Source organism: Gracilinanus agilis, chromosome 3 (genome assembly GCF_016433145.1).
Source record: "Gracilinanus agilis isolate LMUSP501 chromosome 3, AgileGrace, whole genome shotgun sequence".
Taxonomy (NCBI): domain Eukaryota; kingdom Metazoa; phylum Chordata; class Mammalia; order Didelphimorphia; family Didelphidae; genus Gracilinanus; species Gracilinanus agilis.
Window position 1 is genome coordinate 258,148,389 of NC_058132.1, and position 21,391 is coordinate 258,169,779.

Genomic DNA, 21,391 nt, shown 5'->3' on the forward strand with positions numbered 1-21,391 from the left:
TGTTAAGGCTAGATAATCAATATAGCAGCAAATCAAGCTCCAGTCTGTAGCATTTGATGATTTCTGAATTGTAAATGCTCACATTAAAATTTCAGTAATCTAGAGTCAGTAAGAGCAGGCTCCCACACACCCCTGATTATAGACAAATTGTTAATCTGTATTGTCAGGGTGAATTTTCCTTATTAGAAATTCACCCACTAAAAAAAAAAAACAAAAAAAAAAGAAAGAAAAAATAAATTCACCCACTGATACCATAAACAAATTAGGGAAGCATGGAATAGTTTACCTATTCTCTTATCTATGGATCATAAGAGAAGAATTTATGTACATAGGAAACATTATGAAATATAAAATAGATAACTTTTTTGACTACAATGCATTTAAAAGGTTTGAATAAATAAAACCTATGCAACCAAGATTAGAAGGGAAACAAAAAACTAGGAAAAAAATTTATAGCACTTGCTATAAATCTCTATTTTATTTATTTATATATTTGTTTATAACAAAAGCTTTATTTCTCAAATATTTAGAGAACTGAATCAGATTTATAAAAATTCAAAACATTCCCTAGTTGACAAATGATCAAAGGATATGAACAGGCAGTTCTCAAAAGAAGAAATTAAAACTATCTTTAGTCATATGAAGAAATGCTACAAACCATGATTAATTAAAATGCAAATTAAAACAACTGACTTTACAACATCACACCTATCAGACTAGCTAGCATGACAAAAAAAGCAAAATGATAACTTTTGGTGGGGATGAGTGTAAGGGTTAAAAATTAAAGGTTGGACTAAATTTATGAGAAATGTGGTTGCCAAAATTAATTACTCAAGTCAGAATGACTTTTTATGGTAGTTTATTTACAAAAGGAGGGAGGGTGAAAGTAAGGGAAATGTGAAAGAGGATAGAGTAAGATATCTAACCTAACAAATTAGTATTTTGCTTTAGCCTCTGGCTCAACCCAGGCAGGGCTAATTAGTCCTCAGCTGGAGTGCCCTCAGCCTTCAGCCAAGGATCTGGTGATGAATAAAGCAAGGTCTCCAGGCATGAAGCCTCTTCCAAGATGGGGGCCTTTCCAAAGGCTAGTTCCTCCAGAAAAGCCAGGAAAGGGAGTCGGTCTTTTCACTCACCCATGTGGTAGTCCTAAAGGAAGATCCAAGAGCTGCTTCACCACTGTCAGAGTCTCAGATCCACAAAGCAAATTCTTCACCAGCCTCCAACTGGAACTCTAACTCTGAACTCCAAAGAACTCTCCCTCACAGAAAGTTTATAACTGCTTTTAAAGACACTTCTTTGTGTCACTTACTGTGCCTTCCTTCACTTTACATGGACTAATCACATTCTTAGAGTTTTCTTAGGACTGCCCAGGGGGCAGTCATTTGTTTCTGATTTGTCATCCACTTTTAGCACATGTGGGTTATAGACCTCCCCACACTCAAGTATAAACTGAGGTGTATATGCTTCTGGTGATTAAATCTAAAAGTGGACAGAGGAGAGTTAATTCCATCTTCACATGAGGAAATAATACTCTGATGGAGCTGTGAACTGATCCAACCATTCTGGAGAACAATTTGGCAACATGGCCAAAGGACCATAAAACTGCATAACCTTTATCCAGCAATACCACTGTATCCCAGAGAGAACAAAGATAGGGGAAAAGTACCTACTTATATAAAAATATTCATAGCATCTCTCTTTGAGGTGGCAAAGAACTGGAAATCAATTGGGGAATGGCTGAACGAGTTGTGGCATGCGATTGTATTGAAATACTATTGTGCCATAAGAAATGATAAACAAGATGATCACCAATAAAAAATCTGGAAAGACTTAACATGAAGTGATGCAAAGTGGACAGAATCAGAACATTGTACATAATAATAGCAACAAAGTATGATGATCAATTGTGAATAACTTAACTATTATCAACAATACAAGGATCCAGGACAACTCCAAGAAGCTATTGATGAAAAATGCAATCCTCTGCAGTAGAAGGAACTGATGAAGTCGAAACACAATTAAAACATATCATTCTTGGGGCAGCTGGGTAGCTCAGTGGATTGAGAGCCAGGCCTAGAGACGGGAGGTCCTAGGTTCAAATCCGGCCTCAGACACTTCCCAGCTGTGTGACCCTAGGCAAGTCACTTGACTCCCATTGCCTACCCTTAGTAGCTTACTCTTCCACCTATAAGTCAATACACAAAAGTTAAGGGTTTAAAATTAAAAAAAACAAACAAACATATCATTCTTTACTATTTCCTCCATGGATTTTCCTCTGGTCTAAACAATATGTGTCTTCTTTCACAACATGATAAACATGGAAAAATATATGATAACACACATACATTCTATATCATATTATCTGTCATCTTGGAGATGTTGGAGGAGTGGGAGGGCAGGAGAGAACCTGGATCAAAAACTGTCAGAAAATTATTATTAAAAGTTGTGTTGACATGTAATCTGGAAAAAAATAAAAATTTAAAAAAAGTTCACTAACACTGATGAAACCAGGGGTCCAAAGCAAATGAATAATATTAAGCTAGTTAAAAAAACATAATGATTTTGCATAATTTTCTGTTTTAAATATTTTTAATATTTCTTCTCCCCCCTGCCTTTTTTTTTGCCATTCTACCTAACCAATAGGAGATAGTTTGAGGAGGCAATTATGTGGAATAGTAGTCACGTATGTGGGCCTGCATATGCAAGTTCCCTTATACTTACTCCCTAAACCACAAAAGGATTATATCCAAGTCATTTTGGTTGAAAGGAACTTTCCATTTTTATATGATAGTTCATGGGAAAATAGAATTATAGGCATATAACATAGCATCAGGCTATAGTTCCTTTCTGTGGTTTTCCTTTCAAGGATTAATTCAAGGAACCAAGTATAGTCATATTTTGTTCCCTATTTTATAAACTCTTTAAGTTCTTTTTTAAATTAATTTTAAAAAAATTATTAAGTTAAATGTAGAAACAATTTTTGACAATTGTTTTGACACTTGAGGATTCATATTTTCTCCCTCCTTTCTTTCTCCATATCCCCCTAGCAGTAAATAATCTGATTTCGGTTATACCAGTGCTTTCATGCAATACACATTTCCATATTGCTCATGCTGTGACAGAAGACAACATATCACACCCACACATCCACACAATAATACCTAATAAAAAAATCATGAAAGAAACAGTAGAAGATGCCATGCTTTGATCCTTCTTTGACTATAGATAACATTTTTCATCATGGGTTCCTTATGGATATCTTGGGAACTTGCTTTGCTGATAATAGTTTAATCCTTCATGGTTGATCATTCTGTAATATTTTAGTTACTGTATATATTATTCTCCTGGTCCTATTCCCTTTACTTTGCATCAGTTCATTTAAGTCCAAGTTTTTCTGAATTCATCCTGTTTATCATTTCCCCAAGTAATGGACAACACCCCAGTTTCCAATTCTTTGACACTACAAAAAGAGCTGCTAAAATATTTTTGTACATATATGTCCTTTTCCCTTATCTCTGATCTCTTTGGAATACAGATCCAGTAGTAATATTGCTGCATTAAAGTGTAATAGTTTTATGGCCCGTTGAGCATAATTCTATATTGCTCTGCAAAATGAACCACAGTTCCACAGTGTCAGTGACTCAAATTTCCCACATCCCATCCAACATTTATTATTTTCCTTTTTGGTTGTATTAGCCAATCTGATAGATATTAGGTGGCATCTTAGAGTTCTTTTAATTGAATTCTCCAATAACTATAAGTTCCAAGTTCTGTTCTATGACATTTGAATTGTGTATACATTGGGGTTGGAAAAAAAGGAATTATATTCATTTTTACTATTTTTCATCTAACCCTTAATGCCTTATAATTAAATAAGAAAAGTAATTTTAAAATGATGTCGTTTAGTTTTATTGTGAAGCTATTACTAAAATGTTATTTGAATAAATTTCCCTTTTATAGGAATTATTCGATGCCAGTTAATAGAAGGACAATTACAGGATGCAGATCATCAACTTGAATTTCTTAATGAAATTCAGCAGACCATTGGGAAATCTGCGGTAAGATATTTTATATCAGCTAGGTAATTATAACTGATAATGCACAATAAATGGAAATTTGAAAATGCCAAGCTTAAAATTGAAATTTCATTCTAATAAAGACAGTCTTTTATCAATAAATAATAGTTTTTATATTAAGCAAGCCCTTTTTATTTACTGTTATGCAAAATCAGATTATGACTGAAAAATGTTTTTAAGTTCAAATTTGTGATTATATAAGAGTATAAAATTATACATTAATAGTATTTATATGTTTACTCCAGATCTCAACCAACTATAATATTTCTTTTTTTTTTAACCCTAACCTTCCTTCTTAGAATCAATACTGGTAAGGGCTAGGAAATGGGGGTTAAGTGACTTGCCCATGGTCACAAAGCTAGGAAGTGTCTGAGGTCAGATTTGAACCCAGGACTTTCCATCTCTGGGTCTGACCCTCAATCCACTGAGCCACCCAGCAGTCCCCCAACTATAATATTTCTAAATAAAACTACTTTTTTTTTTTAGGAACTGACCTATTTGTATGCAGTTCTAGCTATGAAGAAACATAAAGGACAAGAAGAGGTTATTAATTTGTTAAATGATGTGCTGGATATACATTTCTCTAACTTACAAGCCTTACCCCTTGGTGTACAATACTTTGAAAGATTAAATCCTGATTTTTTATTAGAAATTATTACAGAATATTTGAACTTCTGTCCAACTCAGGTAAGTAACATTGATTTTTTTTCAAGTGACTGAACTATTAAACTATTCAGTGTCATTTTTCAAGTGAAATTTTGTAAATGTCATATTTAGCCTCCCAAAATCTATGTAATTTATAATGATGCTGAGTAGTATAAAACATACTACTGAGTAACAAGTGCACTCTACTCAAGCTGTTGGGAAAATCTCAATGGGAATTCTCCTGGCTATTATTCCATAGTCACAGTGGTAAATTCAGCAGCAAAGAATTTAAAAGGGCCCTGACAGTGCTTCAAGAGCAGCGGTTTTGAGAACATACATAATGAGTGGCAAAAGCACCATTAAGGCTTTTTATTTATTTCTAGGTCATATGTAAACTGAATGCTCATTGACTATGAAATTATTTCCAAAAACTATTTGTATTATATTTTAAGCCCTTTAAGAACAGGGCCTGAGCTGACATATTTTTCTTTAACTTCTTATCTCCTACACGTAATACAATACGTTGCAAGTAAAAATTGAATTTAATGGAAGTTGAAATGCTAGTTTCTAAAATCCCCAACTCATAATGTAATTAGGATACCCAGGGTTCACTATCCCAGAGCAAGTCAGGATGCATCGCTTACTTTGGGTTTAAGAGGAGGTACTCTGAGGGTTCGGGAGTGTTTTTTCTCAAATGCTATCAGCTCAAGATATAACTGGTTGTTTTCCTTTCCTCCCTGCACTGGTAGACCTCTGGGAGTAAGGAAGTTCCATTTAAGCAAGGCAAGGCAACAAACATTTATTAAGTATTTTACTAGGTGTTAGGCTACTATGCTAAGCACCAGGAATACAAATACAAGCAAAAGAAATGACAATAAAGAAGGATAAATCACTGTCCTCAAGTTGTATATATTCTAGGGAGGGGAAGAAAACATAAAAAAGGAAACTGTAAAACTAGGAGGACTGGGAAGAGAGGGAAGGTACTTGTGCAACTTTTTGTTTTTGGGTAATTTATCACATAAGGAAAGAGTCCATTTATTCTGGGTTCTGCTACCAAACAGTTTGTTTTCAGTAAAATCAGGGGTATCGTAACCATTATTATTTGAAATAATTCTAGAAATGTAATAGCAATAAGATAAGAAAAGGAACTTACATAAAAAATGTAGTCAAAGAAGAAAAAAAACTATCACTTTTTCCAGACTATTATATTTTATCTATATGTCACCCAAATATTTGAGTAAAAATTAATTGAAAAAATAATGTTATAAATGACAAAACTACTACCCAAATTATTTTATAGAACCAGTATTCTGCCACTCATACTACCTCAGGGTTATTTTAGTTATCTAAAAAAAATAACAAAATTTATGTGAAGAAACAAATGATCAAAAATCTCAAAGAAAATAATGGAGGTGGGGGGCAGAAGAGAAAGAAAGGGGTCTACCAATACCAGATCTCATACGAGGCTACACAAACAGTAATAATTTTTAAAATTGGCACGGACTAAAAAAATTAAAAAATTGATCAATGAAACAAGTTAGGTACATAAGACCCAATAGCATAGTGTTCAACTCAACCCTCAAACACCAATTACTAGGGAAAATACTTTACTGTTTACCAAAATCTTCTGGGAAAATTAGACTAAGAGCAACATATCAGCAATACCTCTCAGAGATTAGAAATGAAGGTCTTCTTAGCTTCAAGGCTGACTGTGTACATACTATGTTGCCTCTCCATTCAAATATAATGATAAAATATATATTGAGAATATATTGAGAATAAAATATATAATTGAGAAGATTTTTATAGGTTCATAGAATGAAGTTAGCACTACTGGAAGTGCAGTTGATAGCATTTAGTGATTACAGCATTTTAAAGGAAAAACAGCTGTTTAGGTTTTAAGAACTTTGATCAAAAAAAGGGAAAAAAGAATATCCATGAAACAATAATACACCCAAGAGAGTAGAAGGAAATTCAGAAGGTCATAGACAAGCAAGACATTGTGGTAAATCAGGTTAATATGTACTTTAAAAAGCAAGTCAGTAGTCAGTAAAAATTAAGCTCCTGTTATGCACCAGGCACTGTACTAATCACTGGAAATATAAATAAAAAGAAAGACAATCCCTGCCTTCAGAATGCAGGGGATTGGGGGGAGAGGAAATTTGAGGTGATGAGAGAAGTCCAAAAGCAGTGTAGCTGGTGGGAAATGGATAGAAAAATTGTGCTACACTTCCTTTTTAAATAGAGGCCTACATCCTATGGTCTTGCCCTAGGGGCAGAAGCTAATGATAAGAATTAAGGTCTAGGCAGATTCAGCTTTGAAACATATTGAGTTTATGAATAAGGAAGTCATGATGGAGAGATCCAATAAAGTCCAAAAGTAATGTAGCTAGTAAATGAGGATTTATTTATAACCTTTTAAAATGTTTTTTAGCATTTAGAGATGTTTGTTAATGCTCATTAAAATTCATAATAAGACTTTTTTTAGGAGTAAAGATATAAATGTAGAAATTAGTATTTTATTTTATTAAAATAGTGTGTGATCTAGCACACAATATAGAAGTAGTCCAGGTGTGTTCAGTTCTGAGTACTACATTTTAGGAAAGACATTGATGAGAGCCCAGAAGAGACAAGCCAAGATGATGAAGGGCCTCAAAGACCTGCTTTATAAGAATCAGACTAAGGTGGTGGGGAGAAGGGAAGTAATGATAACTTTTTGTTGTGGGTTATTTTATTGATGGGATTCTTGGTCAGGCATGGGTTGAACCAGATAGCCTTTGAGTGTCTCTTCTGACTATGAAATTCTGTGACTATCCCTTTAAATGGGTTCCTTTTTCATATGTTCACTAGATTTTACATAGTTGAGAAGTCTTAGTTGCAATTTAAACTTTAATAATTTATTATTACTAAGGCTGAAGTGGTACTAAGACTTTTGGGATACAATGGTAAATACAGATTTAGTTAAAGGCATCTTATATATAATATATTACTACTGATCAGTCAGTAAAAATTTATCAAGTGCCTGCTATATGCCAGGCACTGTGCTAAGTACTAGAGGGGAAAAAAGAGACAAATAAAGACAGCATGCAAAAAAACATATACAGAGCAAGCTCTCTATAGGATAAATAGGAAATAATTAAGAAAGGGAAGGCACTGGAAGTAAGAGGGTTATGGAAGTCTTCCTGCAGAAGGTGGGGTTTTAGTTGAGAGGTTAGTATTGAGCAGAAGAGAGAAAGCATTCCAGGCATAGGGGACAGCCTGAGAGGAATATCCAGAACCGAGATGAAGTATATTGATTGTGGAGCAGCCAGATGATCATTGTCTTTGGATCGAGGAGTATGTGTTGTGGAATAAAGTTCAAGAAAACTGGACAGGAAGAGTGATACCAGCTTATGAATGGCTTTGAATGAGAAACAGAGCTTTTTTTGCCTTTGCTTCTGGCAGCAATAGGAAGCCATTAGAGTTTATTGAATAGGAGGAATACCTGATTGGAACTTTGTTTTAGGAAAATCACATTAGTGGCTGAGTAGAAAATAGGTTGGAGTAGGGATCAACTGGAGGCAGACAGACCCACCAGCAGGCTAATACAGTAATCCAAGTATGAGGTGACAAGGGCCTGTACTATAGTAGTGGCAGTGTCAGAGAAGAGAAAGGGGTATATTAGAGAGATATTGTAGAGGTAAAATCACCAGGTCTTGACAACAGCTTGAATATATGGGGTAAGAGATAGTAGGCATCTAGGATAATTCCTAGGTTGTGAGTCTGAGGAACGTTAAGGATGATGTTGTCTTCTGTAAATAGAGGGAACATAGGAAGTGGGAAGGTTTAAGAGGAAAGATAATGAGTTCTGTTTTGGACATAATTGAGTTTAAGATGTCTATTGCTTATCTAGTTCAAGATATAATTAATTTCAAAGTAGCACTTACCAGATAACATATATCTTAAATATTAAATTTATTTTAAGTTAATGGCCATTAACAAAAAGATAAAAAAAATATACCAAGGCAAGAATTAGAAAAACAACTGCATAATGGTAGGTATATCTCATATTTGAGATATAATGAACTATTAACATACATTGTGTAACTATTTATTCTCTAAAAAGCACTCTTAAAATCAATCTTTGTGGTATCTCCACTGTAACAGACTAAGCAAGGGGCCAAGCAAGACTGCATTTTGATGGAATTCTGAGAACCCAGGAGAGTTGACAGTTGGGCTGAGGCTGAGAATTCTGGGAAGGAAAAACCAATGAACATTCTCTGTTCTCTGGACTTTTGGGGAGGACAGGGAGGTGGGAGGCAGTGTTTCCGTGGGACCCTGAATATCTCAAAAAGCCTAAATCTGAGATTTTACCAGACCTTCTGTTACTATAATCAGCCTAATTGATTCTACATCTTTAGTGAACCTTGGAAGATAAATATTGCAGTTACCCTTGTTGACCAAAGAGCCTAAGACTCTGGTGGGAGGGAGACGGCCCTTGGGGGCTAACTAAGCCTAAGTTGGGTTTAGATATTACATTCCCTCTCTAGCCATTTGTAACCTTTTAGGATAGGAGTTTTACTGGGATTCTGAGACAGTTAATGAAGATTGAAAGTTACAGAAGAAATCTAAGTTACTGCTCTGCACTGGGAAAGACAAGAGACTAGGCCATATTAATTTCATCCTCACTCTCTTCCCTGAAATCTTTCCCCTTTATCCCTGAATAACTTGTTCCTGAATAAACCCCTGTTGAGTTATTTAAGACAGAGTTTGGAATAGTGACTTCTAGGAGGGAGGCAGCATTTGGGGGTAGCAAGTAGAGGGAGCAGCCACACTCCATATTGGAGAGCAGTCAGTTTGGGATAGGGGGAAGTTTCTGCTCAAAAAACCCAGCTCTGGGTAATCTCTGGGACCATTTGGGTCTCATTCAACTCACAACATCTCCCACTATTCCCTCCACCCCAGCACTTCCATTTTGGGGAACCTCTTTGCATGTTATACCTCCAAGGGACTCCCAAGAAAGGAGGGGTGATGAGAGTAGCTTACACCCATATCCTTTCAGTCAAGGAGGTTTCCAGAGCACACCCCATCTATCAGCTACCCCCCTTCTTACACCAAGGAACAGTAACAGTAATTTTCTGTTAACAAGAACAAAAGTTAAGCACTAACTTTTGCAAAGTACTTTTCTCATAATAATCCTATAAAGTAGATAGTGTGAGAATTATTCTCCTCCTTTACTGATGGGGAAGTTGAAACAATAAGTTATTTGAGATTGACTTGGGTACCTTCGTCAGTATTTACTAGATGTCCTTATCCAGTTATTTAACAAATTCCTTGCAAAAAAATACCCTGTGCTTTATGATATTATGTTGACTAAATAGAAAGAAAAGCAGTGTTGCATTAAGGATGGAAGGCTGGTTTAAGAGTCAAGATGATCTGAGTTTATGTCTTATCTAACACACTGGCTTTATAAACTTAGGCAAACCACTGAACCTTTCAGTCTGTATCCAAGGCAAGGTACTAAGACATATAAGTCACTGTGTTGGTAAAATTCTCCATCTGTTTCTCCCTACAGTGATGAGGTCACAGTTCTGAAACATCCCCCCAAAACAAATCCCAACCAGTATGAAGTGGGTGGGAATGTGTAGGTGTGTATGTCTCAGAGAGTGAATGAGAATGTATGTGTTCTGTTAGGGAAAAGCTATTTTGAAATCATGGTAAAAATTAATCATCTAATTTGTTTTTATTGTTAGCCTGCAAGTCCTGGACAGCCACCTTCTCCACTTCTTAGACATTGTGCCTCAGTCTTGGAGACTATTGTAAGAACTGTACCAGGTCTTTTGCAAGCTGTCTTCCTAATTGCAAAAGTGAAATATCTATCAGGTAACATATGTCTTAAAAATTAAACTTATTTAAGTGTCAAGATTTTACTCACTATAATATAGTTATCCTTCACGTGAATATATGTATATATATTTATATTTGATTCAGATCTAAAATTGTATAGTATTTCCTTTCTTGGATTATTCTTTAGATTTTATTAATTATTGTTAATCATTGACCTTCAAAAAGGCTTTTGGAAAAACAAAGTACAAAATTTAAGTGAGTATTAGCTTATATCAAAACAGGACTGGAGACTATAAATGAGAACATCCTGTCTAGATTATTACTTCAAATGCAGAATAGATATAACCACAAGCAAATTTTCTAGACATTTCAAATACATTAAGTAGTTATCTTCTTTGACTTGCTATTTACCTTCACTAGCTACCATACATATTACAGTAACCACATATTATATGAGCAGAGCTAACATTCACTACATCCTTTTATGCTCATGCTGGTTCAGATGCTAAATAAAAATTAATTAGCAGTGCAGCTGGGTGGCTCATTGGATTGAGAACCAGACACAGAGATGGGAGGTCCTGGGTTCAAATTTCACCTTAGATACTTCCTAGCTATGTGACGCTGGGCAAGTCACTTAAACCCTATTGCTTAACCCTTACCATTCTTCTGCATTAGAACTAATACACAGTACTGATTCTGAGAAGGAAGGTAAGGGTTTAGTAAAAAAATTATTATTATTATTATTATTATTATTACTGAAAAGCCCTTACAGTAAAAATTAGTTTCAAGGAGGTTACCATCTAATCCAGTCATTTTTATTATGTGGAGTAGGAAGAACGCTGGACCGTGAATCAGGAGATCTGATTTCAGTCCCAGCATTACCACTACTATCTAGGTTTGTGATATATACTATAAGTCACATATTTTTTTGAGTGTCCATTTTTTCTTTTGTAAAAGTAAGGATTTTCAATAAATTAGTAGTTTCCAATGCAAATGGAATGTTTTAAATTTTAGCAATTTTTTCAGCAACATTTAAATTTCTTTCTTCATTGTGATTGTTAATTAAGTTACTCCTTTGACAAACTTAGAAAGAAGTCATTTTGAAATTCTTAGACTAGATTATCCGCAAGAACCCTTCTAAGGAAGTTCCACAACTTCTTATTCAGTTCAATTGTAGTTATTGGATGATGTTATTTTCATTGAGTTACCTTGGTGTGATAAAACTGAGGGCTTAATTACTATGGTTAATTTATTTAGCATTTTTCTTAATTCTAAGATATAATTGGCCACAATCTAGTGACATCTCAATTAATGAATTTTCTGGAACACAAGCTCATTCTATTGAAGATAGTCACAGTTTATGGGTACCATTCCTTTCCTTTGTTATATGTGCCTGGTGTTATGAGGAGCTGAAGCTGAATGAGAGTGGAAGATCCCTAAGTGTAACACACACTGTGGTAGTGAAACATCAAGGACTCCACAGGAATATTTGTAATGAATCTGCTTCACCCAACTTCAGTATAATAGTGTCCCAGAACAGACAGTCAAGGGAAGAATCTGTGGTTAAGAACTGTCTATCCTGGCTTACTATGAATAATGCTGGTTGATTATGATTTAAGCTTTTTGCAGTTGAAAGGAATCTCCTTCTTCCCTCATATATCCAAGGATATGTTCACTAAACCCTAAGGTAAAGATGACATAAGCTTTTGGTGAGTTTAAAGATTTAATAACAACAGGCTTAGGGAGGGAAGCAGGGAGATGATGTGAAGAGGGTATAGGAGATCCTTGGCCTAAGCTATTGATGACAAAGTTGATATATGAATTGAAGGTAATCAGGATGTTCAAGCTTGTTAATTGTTGATGATTAGTTTGCCAGTTTCCGGCCTGGCAGAGCCACACTGCCTCAACCTGAATCAGGTTATTTGATGGTAAATGATGTTGCTTCTTTTTGATGAGTGAATTAAATCAGAATGTTCAGTATAGGATAACACAGGATTTGAGCCTATGGAAGTGATCAGTGCTGGTTGCTGGTATCTTAAGTTGATTTTTGGCCTACCCAAGCACAACTAAGAGCTCCCACCAATCCCTCTCTCAAAATTTGAGATCTCTCTTTCAGTTAAAATCCTGCTTTTATACTTTTTCCATCAACTTAATTTGCACCTGCTGGACTCTGCCCAGCTCAGCTCATTCCAAGTTCTAAACAGCTGACTGTCAATCCATTTTGCTTTTCATATGCATTGCAAAATGTCATTACACCTTTAATAAACAAAAATATTCCCAAGTCATTTGAAATAGTATTAGTATGCATGATATATTTCTGTTTAGGTAGTAGTATTCCAACAAGGAGCATTGAGTATAGCTATGCAGAACAAAAATATTTTCATTAAATATTTGAAAAACAGGATTGACTCTAGTCCATTGGTTCCCAAACTTTTTTGGCCTACCACCCCCTTTCCAGAAAAAATATTACTTAGCCCCCTGGAAATTAATTTTTTTTAATTTTAATAGCAATTAATAGGAAAGATAAATGCACCTGTGGCCATCACCACATCCCTGGATCACTGCAGAACCCACCAGGGGGCGGTAGCGTCCACTTTGGGAATCACTGCTCTAGACAAAACTTATGTTTGTCTTTGTTATCCTTTGTCTTCTAGGATTATCTCCAATATATTACCTTTGGACCAAGCTCTAACCTTTTTCCATTATCAGAACTAGAAAGGTGCTGATAATCATTATTTATATTTATCTTTTGATTAAAGTGAGTTAAATATAGTTTTATAGCCATGAATGGTTTTTTCTTTGTAAGTACTAAAAGAGCTATCTATCAAGAGATATGTTTGAGGTAGCAATTGTCTCCCAAGAACTATCCCTAACTTAATTGCTTATATTATTTGATGTTTTGTTTGCATTAGGTGATATTGAAGCATCTTATAGTAACCTTCAACATTGCCTAGAACATGATCCATCTTATGCAGATGCTCATCTCTTGATGGCTCAGGTTTATTTGTCTCAGGATAATTTTAAATTGTGCTCTCAATCTCTTGAACTTTGCCTGAGTTATAGTTTTGAGGTGAGTTCTTCAGACTTAAATGGGTAAGATGACTACTCTCTAAGGAACTTAAGTAAATTGTTAAGAATTATTTAATGTTAACACAAAAATGTTTCACTTGTATTTTAAATTTACTTCATATATTTTATTTCAGGATGAAATGAGAACTGTTAAATTTCTTCAAACCTCTTAAACCATAGAAAAATGGTGATAAATCCTAACAAAGATTTTATATATTGCCTGAGAAATTTGAATTGTGATATAATGTATCTTGTAGAATATTGTTTGTGATTAAGTGCTGTCTTTTCATTCTGAATATCATCACATGGCTTAAGGATGTGGTATACTATATTTTTATCCTGGTTATGTATAACTATTATATTTTGGCATTGAAAGCATTCTTCTTAAATTTATTTCAAAGGAAAAATCTACTGTCATCATGTGCTTATGCAGGGATTCCAGAATCTTCTAGTAAGCATGACTCATAGAATCATAAACCATATTGGTAAAGCTTCAAATTTACAGATAGAGAAGGCAATATATATGCTGTTTCATAGGGCTAGTGAAAGGCCTCATTCTTCTAAACAATGGACCTTAGGTTTCACTATTCTTGTCTTCTTCCTCTTTAACCTTCTTATGTCTTTTTATGACAGTACTTAACAATAAATAGTATTGTCTCAATTACACTTCTGTATGCTTACTTTCTTAGGGGCCTTTATAAGTCTACAGAATAGAAATCTATCTCATGTAATTTATATACTCAGGGGCAGTATCAAAAGGTATTTGAATAAAAAGTATGTGGTAAATTTTTAGATAGAAAAATGGAATATAATTAGCCTTACATCACATTCCTATCTACCTACCAAAAAACCATGCTCAATATCCAGAAGCTTTCATGATTCTTAGTTACTATGAATGGCCGTGATTTTATTCATGTAGATATTTTTCATGGATTCAAATGGCAAACTCTCCATACCTTTTCATCCTGCTCCTACCTTTGTTGTAAAATAAATCTCCCATTGAAGATCTTCATCTCCACATTTCACTAGAGCCCTAGTAGATTTTTTTTAAATAAAGGGCACAAGTCAAATATACCACTTAAATTGTTCATTTCTTTGTTTTCTCTCTTGATCTGTGATTGACCAGTTCTGTGTTTTCTGTTTGCACAATCCTTGATATCTTTTGCTCTACTTTCAGTATGCAAGTCATCACTGTTCACATGTTCCACTCTTGATTATTCCCACCATGAATCTTTCCTTTGAGTTACTAGTAATTTTGTTCTTATAAGATTATGTTATTGACATTCTTATTACAACAAAATGGGCTTTTGAACAGTGTACACTTCACACTTTCCAAATGCAATCAACCTAAACTCAGTTTTAGATCCCATACCTTATCTGAAGCATTATCCAAGATATTCAGTGAGCTGCAAGATTTTTTATTCACTTTGGTTTTTTGGTGTGAATGACTAGACCAGTTTCGTTCAAATTACAATGAAGTTAACTAAGGAGGCTTTGTAATGTTTTCAGGTTTTAATGCAGGGATATCCATTCATGTAAGAACATTTGGAGAACTTTCCCATCAATAGGAAGTCTTTCTGTCCAGATCTTACATAGGCTATATTCCATGATTTTAGTGAACACTGAGTTCATCACTTCATTTCTATATTTATTTGAGATCATTAAACAAAGTAAGTTTTGTAATCATGTCTACTATGGAGTCTTGTGTAATGTTTTAAAAAGAGGTTAAATGTAGCTTATCTGAGAAGAGTTTTTAAAGCTGCATTTTACTTTCCTAAGCCAAATTATTTTTTTTCTTATACATCAGATACCATTCTTTAAAAAAAAAGTTTATTGATGCCTTTTTTCTTTTGGTCATTTTTCAATCTCCCTCCAAAATGGACCTTCTTTTGTGACAAATCAGCAAGTATTTATTTAGCACATACTGTGTGCCAGATACTTGCTAAAAGTGAGAATACAAAAAAAAAAAGCAAAAACAATTCTTGCCTTCTAGAAGCTCACAATCTAATTGGGCTGGGGAGGGTGAAGAGACAACGTGAAAATAATTTTGTAGAAATATTCCATATAAAGGATACAGTGCATACATTCTCAATAAGAAGTCACTAATATTAAAGACAAAGCAGGAAAGATTTCCTGTAGACAAGTCTGGGGGCAGAAATGAGGAGGGAGAACATTCCAGGCATGTGAGTCAGCCAATGAAAATGCATGGAGGGTCCTGTGGGAGGAACAGCAAAGAAGCCAATGTCACTAGAACAAAGAATAAAGTATAAGAATAGAAAGGTAAGAAGGATTCACATTAGGAAGAGTCTGCCACAACATTTCTTATTGTTCCTGGAAATAATGGAGAGCTCTGGGTTTATTGAATACAGAGATAATATGGTCATGCCAGTGCTTTAGAAGATCTCTTTAATAACTGAATGGAGGATGAACTGGAATAGGAAGAGACTTGAGGCAATGAAGCCAACCAGAAAACTATGGCAATATTCCACATGCAATATAATTTAAGGGTGGCACCATAGCATAAAAGGACAGAAAGCAAAGCAAACCAGAGATGTTGGAGTGGTGGATTATTACACATAGTGATTAAAATTGAATTGAGGATAACTTGTATGTTGTGAACCTGGGCAACTGGGAAGGTGATAGTGTCCCTAACAATAAGGAGAAATTAGGAAAAAGGTAGGATTGGGATGGGAGGAGAAAAGTTCATTTTTGGATTTTTTGATTTTGAAGTGTCTATGCAACGTCAAGTTTAAAATGTCTCCTAAGAATTGGAGATGCATAATTAAAGAGCAAGAGAGATTAGGGCTGGATAAGCATTTTAGAGTCATCAATATAGTGATGACAGTTGAATCCAAGGGAGCCCATGAGATCATCAAGTGAAATAGTATAAAGGGAGAATGGAAGGGGGCCCGGAACAGAACCCCTAGTATATCCACTTTTACAAGGGCACCATGAATAAAGATCTAGCAGAGAAGGGGCAGCTAGGTGTTTCAATGAATTAAAGGGCAGGCTTGAGGACAGGAGGTCTTAGGTTCAAATCTGGATTCAGGCGCTTGTGAGCTTTTATGACCATGGGCAAGTTATTTAATCCCAATTGCTTAGCTGTTAACACCCTACTGATTTGGAACCAACACTTAGTTATCTATTCTAAGACTGCAAAGAGTTAAAAGAAAAGAAGTGAAGATTCTAGATGTAGGTGTCTTTCTCAAGGAATTTAACCAGGAAATGGAGTCACTATATAGGATGAAAGCTAGTGGGATTGTATGGATCAGTGAATGAATGTTTTTTGAGAATGGGGGAGCCACAAACAAATAAAATTAGGCAAAAACATCTAATAAAGTAATATACTTGATAGTATATATTACATTTTGTATTAATATTACAAATGTGTTTGTTGTGAATTAAGAGATATGTTTTATTATCTTTCCTAGGTATCTTCATTGATTTTTCCATTATTTAAGGTTCAACTTTCTTCTAGTGATTTTATTTTTTTATTTACATTGTTGTAATTATTTCACATTATTTAATTCTTCCTCAGTTCATATAGATTTTACTATGTTTCTCTGAATTCCTCAAATTTGTCTTTTCACACTGCAAAATATACTCATTCTCAATTATTGAGTAAACCATCTGAGTCCAGTTCTTTGTTACCACAAAGAGAACTGCTCCAAATGCATTCTTAAAAATCAATAAATACAGCAAAATCTTCTATTTCTTTGGTTCTCAGTTATCTGTGTGATCATAAAAATATACTCTGCTATAGAAAACTGCTTATGAAAGCTTGCCTCATACTCCCTTATGATTTCATTTGGAATGTCTATGTGTGCCTGTACTATTCTCATAAAGATTTTATAGAGATATATAAGAAAACAGGCCAATAGTTGTTAATGTCTCCTCAAGCATCCTTCTTTAGTAAAAAAAAATCATATTTTGGTTTTCTTCTATTTTTTTAACTATCTTGAGCTTTTATCTTCAAGGCCTTTCAAAATTGTCACTTCTAGCACAGTCTTCTTTGTGTACTTAGATTCTTTGCCATGACAACCCATAAAACTCAACAATAGTATATGAGTAAAATCTATATTAGATGTTGTTGGAGGCTTTCTGAAAATTAAAATTAATTATCTTATTGCTGTATAGGGGAAGGGTATTTGGAGATCTCCAATAGTGATGGTTTTCCTTCTATCTATGTTACTTAAATGAATAACAGTAAAAAGTTTTTTTTAAAAAAGGAAATAAATCTCACAAACAAATAAATACATATATATTACCCTTTCTTAAATTATTTCATTCATTTTAAATGTTTATTGTCATTTTGTGATTTAAAATTATCTTGAAATAATTAAAACATGTCAAAATATTTTCAGGTAAGAGAATATCCTTTATATCATTTAATAAAAGCCCAATCACAGAAGAAAATGGGACAAATAGCAGAAGCTGTTAAAACTTTGCATATGGCAATGACTTTGCCTGGGATGAGAAGAATTGGAACTTCAAAATCTAAATCCCAGAAGTCCGAGATTGATGCAAGTCATCGTTTGTCAATTTTTCTTGAGTTGGTAGATGCTCATCGCTTAAATGGAGAACAGGTAGGTAGAGATATAGTTCAGATTATCTGGTCAGTGGTGTTAGTTCATTCTCACTTAGTTATAAACACAAAATAATAATCATTCCTCTGTACCAGAACATCCAAGGAAAAATACTTTATTGCCTTGAATTAGAACCAGCTGCACATGGTTTTAGGCAAAGCTTCGTATCCTGAGTAACTTTTGGATCATAGATTTGGAGCTGAAAGGAGTCTTAGATGTCATGTAGTCCACTTTCATTTTATGGGTAAGGTAACTGATAACATAGAAAGGCTAAATAACTTGCCAAAGGTCATATAGGTAATTAAACATCAGGCAGAATTTTAACCTAACTCTCCTACTCCAGAACTCATATTCTTTCTACTGTATTACACTGTATCTTATCTAAAAAAGCACACTACTTTTAAATTACGTAAGGAAAGATAAAATCTCTATATCATCTTGTCTGCTATTGATTTTAAACAAACATACTCCTATCAATATAATAATATAATCATATGCCAATGATTATATGATATTCAATTCAAAAAATGCTTATTTTTCTCTTTGTTTTGGTGGGTAGCATCATTTTTTGGTTGCCCTGTTTTGCAATCTAAACATTATCCTCGACTCCTCATTTTTTAGTCACCCAAAATATCTCATTAGTTGGCAAACCCATAACCTCAAACATCTTTACCTCTCATTTTCTTAACTTGCTAAGTTTTCCATGACTAGCTTCACCCCATCTCAACCAACAAACTTACAGGCTTATAAACTTTGCAATTCACTTATCTGTTCACAGTGTTATCATTCTACCTCTACCTCTTCCTTTCAGCTCCAAATTCTGTTCTTCATCTTTACTATTCTTTCCTAATTCTCTCCTAAGCCATTATTCCTACACTGGCTCTACTTTCCTCCCTTCCCTCTCTTGACCCTGTGGTGTACCAGTTCAATTTTACATTGTCCTTTTTCCTTGAATCCTTCCTTCCCTTATCCTAATAAAAACTTGCTCGACCAAGCCTCAGCCTTGTATTATTCCTACCATCCAGTTCCAATGCTAACTCACTTACTGCCAAATGAAGCCAGAGAAAGTCACAAAACCATCCTGATTGTATCGGTTTCAAATTTATATTACATATTCTCAAGTGGGCCCTCCCTGCAATATCACAATCCTTTTATTCTTCTCTAAATAACTAATTATTCTACTCATTGCAGCAGCCTTTCCAAACCTTTTCATTTCTTCTCAAACCTTCCATAGTTCTTATTCTTCCTCCCTCTCAGCTGAAAATCTTGCCTCATATTTCACTGAAAAACTTGAGGCCATTCATGACATGCTACTCTTTTACCCTTCTCCTCAGATCACATCTCCCAAATGCCTTCTGCCATTTTTTCTGCCTTCCTTCTTTTTGCCAAGGCAAACCACTTTCTACGTACAGCTATCTCCATCTATTCCCCTATTTCACATAATGAGTCAGGCCTTCTCCTTGACAAGGCTAACCCCTCTACATGCACAAGTAATCCTTTTCAATCCTGTCTTGTCCAGCAGATTGTCTACTCTTATCATCTTCATTCTTTCTCTTTAATCTCTCTCTATCTGTTGGGTGCTTCCATACTACCTATGAACATTCCCATGTTTCTCTCGTCCTCAGAAAACCCTAACTTGATCCACTTATCCCTTTTAAATATTGTGCCATATGTTTCCTTCCTTTTATGGTTAAATTCCTTGAGAGAAGGCTATCTACAATAAGAGTCTCCACTTCTGCTCTTATCCTATTAACTCTATAGTCTGACTTCTGACCTTATCATTCAAAGCTGCTCCCTCCAGATTTACCAATCATCTCTTAATTGTGAAATCCAATGGCCTTTTCTCTGTTCTCTTCCTTCTTTACCTTTCTGCAGCCTTTGACATAGTCAATCACCCTCTTCTCCTTGATGCTATGTTCTCTCTAGGTTTTCCTAACACCATTCTCCTTCTATTTCTCCTCCTGCCTCTCTGACTACTTTTTAGGTTCCTTTACTAGATCTTCATTCAGATCACTAAATATGACTATACTCCTGAATTTTCTCCAATGCCTTCCTCTTTTATCCCTCTATACTGTTTCTCTTGGTGAACTCATTAGTTTCTCTTGATTCTACATTCACTTTTGTGATGATGATTCTTAAAATGTACTATTTAGCTCTAACATCTTTCTACTGACTTCCATTCTCACATTTCTGCCTATTATATATCTTGAACTGAGTGTCCTATGATCATCTTAAACTAAACTTGCCCCTAAATAAACTCATTATCTAGGTTAAAATAAAAACTTCTCCTAACTCTCCTTTCTTTCTAAACTTCTCTTTTACTGATGGGAGTATCACTATCCTACAAGTCAATCATACTCACATTCTAGGTACTGTCTTTGACTCTTCACTGCTTTTGAACTCTTTTATAAATAAAAGTTAATCTTGGAGGCTATATACTAAATTTATAAGTATTCATCAATAAAGAGAAAGAAAGAGAGAAATAAGGTTATTAGCCTTTCTAACTTAAAGTAAGATCAAGTCCTGGATTTCAGTTCAGCATGGTCCCTTCCACACTGCTGCTTGCCAGAGATGGCAAGATAGATAAGAGCCAACAGAATGGCTCCGAGAAAGAGCAAGATCAGGGGCTCACAGGCAGCTTGAAATTGCTGGTTGGGCACATGATCTCAAAAACAAACATTCACCAACACTGGCCTAGACAAACGAGCCTTCTTGTTGTTCCTAACATTCTGCATTCAATCTCCCTTTCCATGGCCTTTATACTTGCTATTGCTGTTTGGCATAAATTTCCTCCTTTCCACTTTCTAAAATCTGTTATTCCCTAAAGCCACAATTCAACCTCTATTCCTTCTTCCAATTACCTTGTATTTATTTTGTATTCATTCTGTGTATTTTTGTATATGTCCATGTTGTCTCACTTCATATGATATATGTTCCTTGAGAACAGGAAGATAGTGAAATGGATAGAGTGCTAGATTTGAAGAGCTGAGTTTAAATCTCACCTCAGACAGTTATTAGCTAAGTAGCCAAAACATTTAGATTCATTTTTCTCATGTACAAAATAAGGAGATTAGACTCTATAACTTCTAAAGTTCATCTTAGTTCTAAATCTATGATAGACTGATGAGTTGATTTTTGTCTTTATATTCCCGGCTTTTAGCACTGGGTCTGGGAAATAGCTGGTGCTTA

The 21,391-nt window shown here is 34.7% G+C and overlaps 1 protein-coding gene across 2 annotated transcripts in view; it reads left to right on the forward strand.

Moving 5' to 3' along the window:
* The window catches only part of TTC21B (tetratricopeptide repeat domain 21B), a 97,838-nt gene that overhangs the window by 24,300 nt on the left and 52,147 nt on the right, over nucleotides 1–21,391 (forward strand). For both annotated transcript variants that reach the window (XM_044669818.1, XM_044669820.1), the window contains exons 10-14: nucleotides 3,961–4,058; nucleotides 4,563–4,763; nucleotides 10,454–10,583; nucleotides 13,460–13,617; nucleotides 17,981–18,202. In XM_044669818.1, the coding sequence (XP_044525753.1) occupies nucleotides 3,961–4,058; nucleotides 4,563–4,763; nucleotides 10,454–10,583; nucleotides 13,460–13,617; nucleotides 17,981–18,202 (809 nt within the window). The remainder of the gene's footprint in view (nucleotides 1–3,960; nucleotides 4,059–4,562; nucleotides 4,764–10,453; nucleotides 10,584–13,459; nucleotides 13,618–17,980; nucleotides 18,203–21,391) is intronic.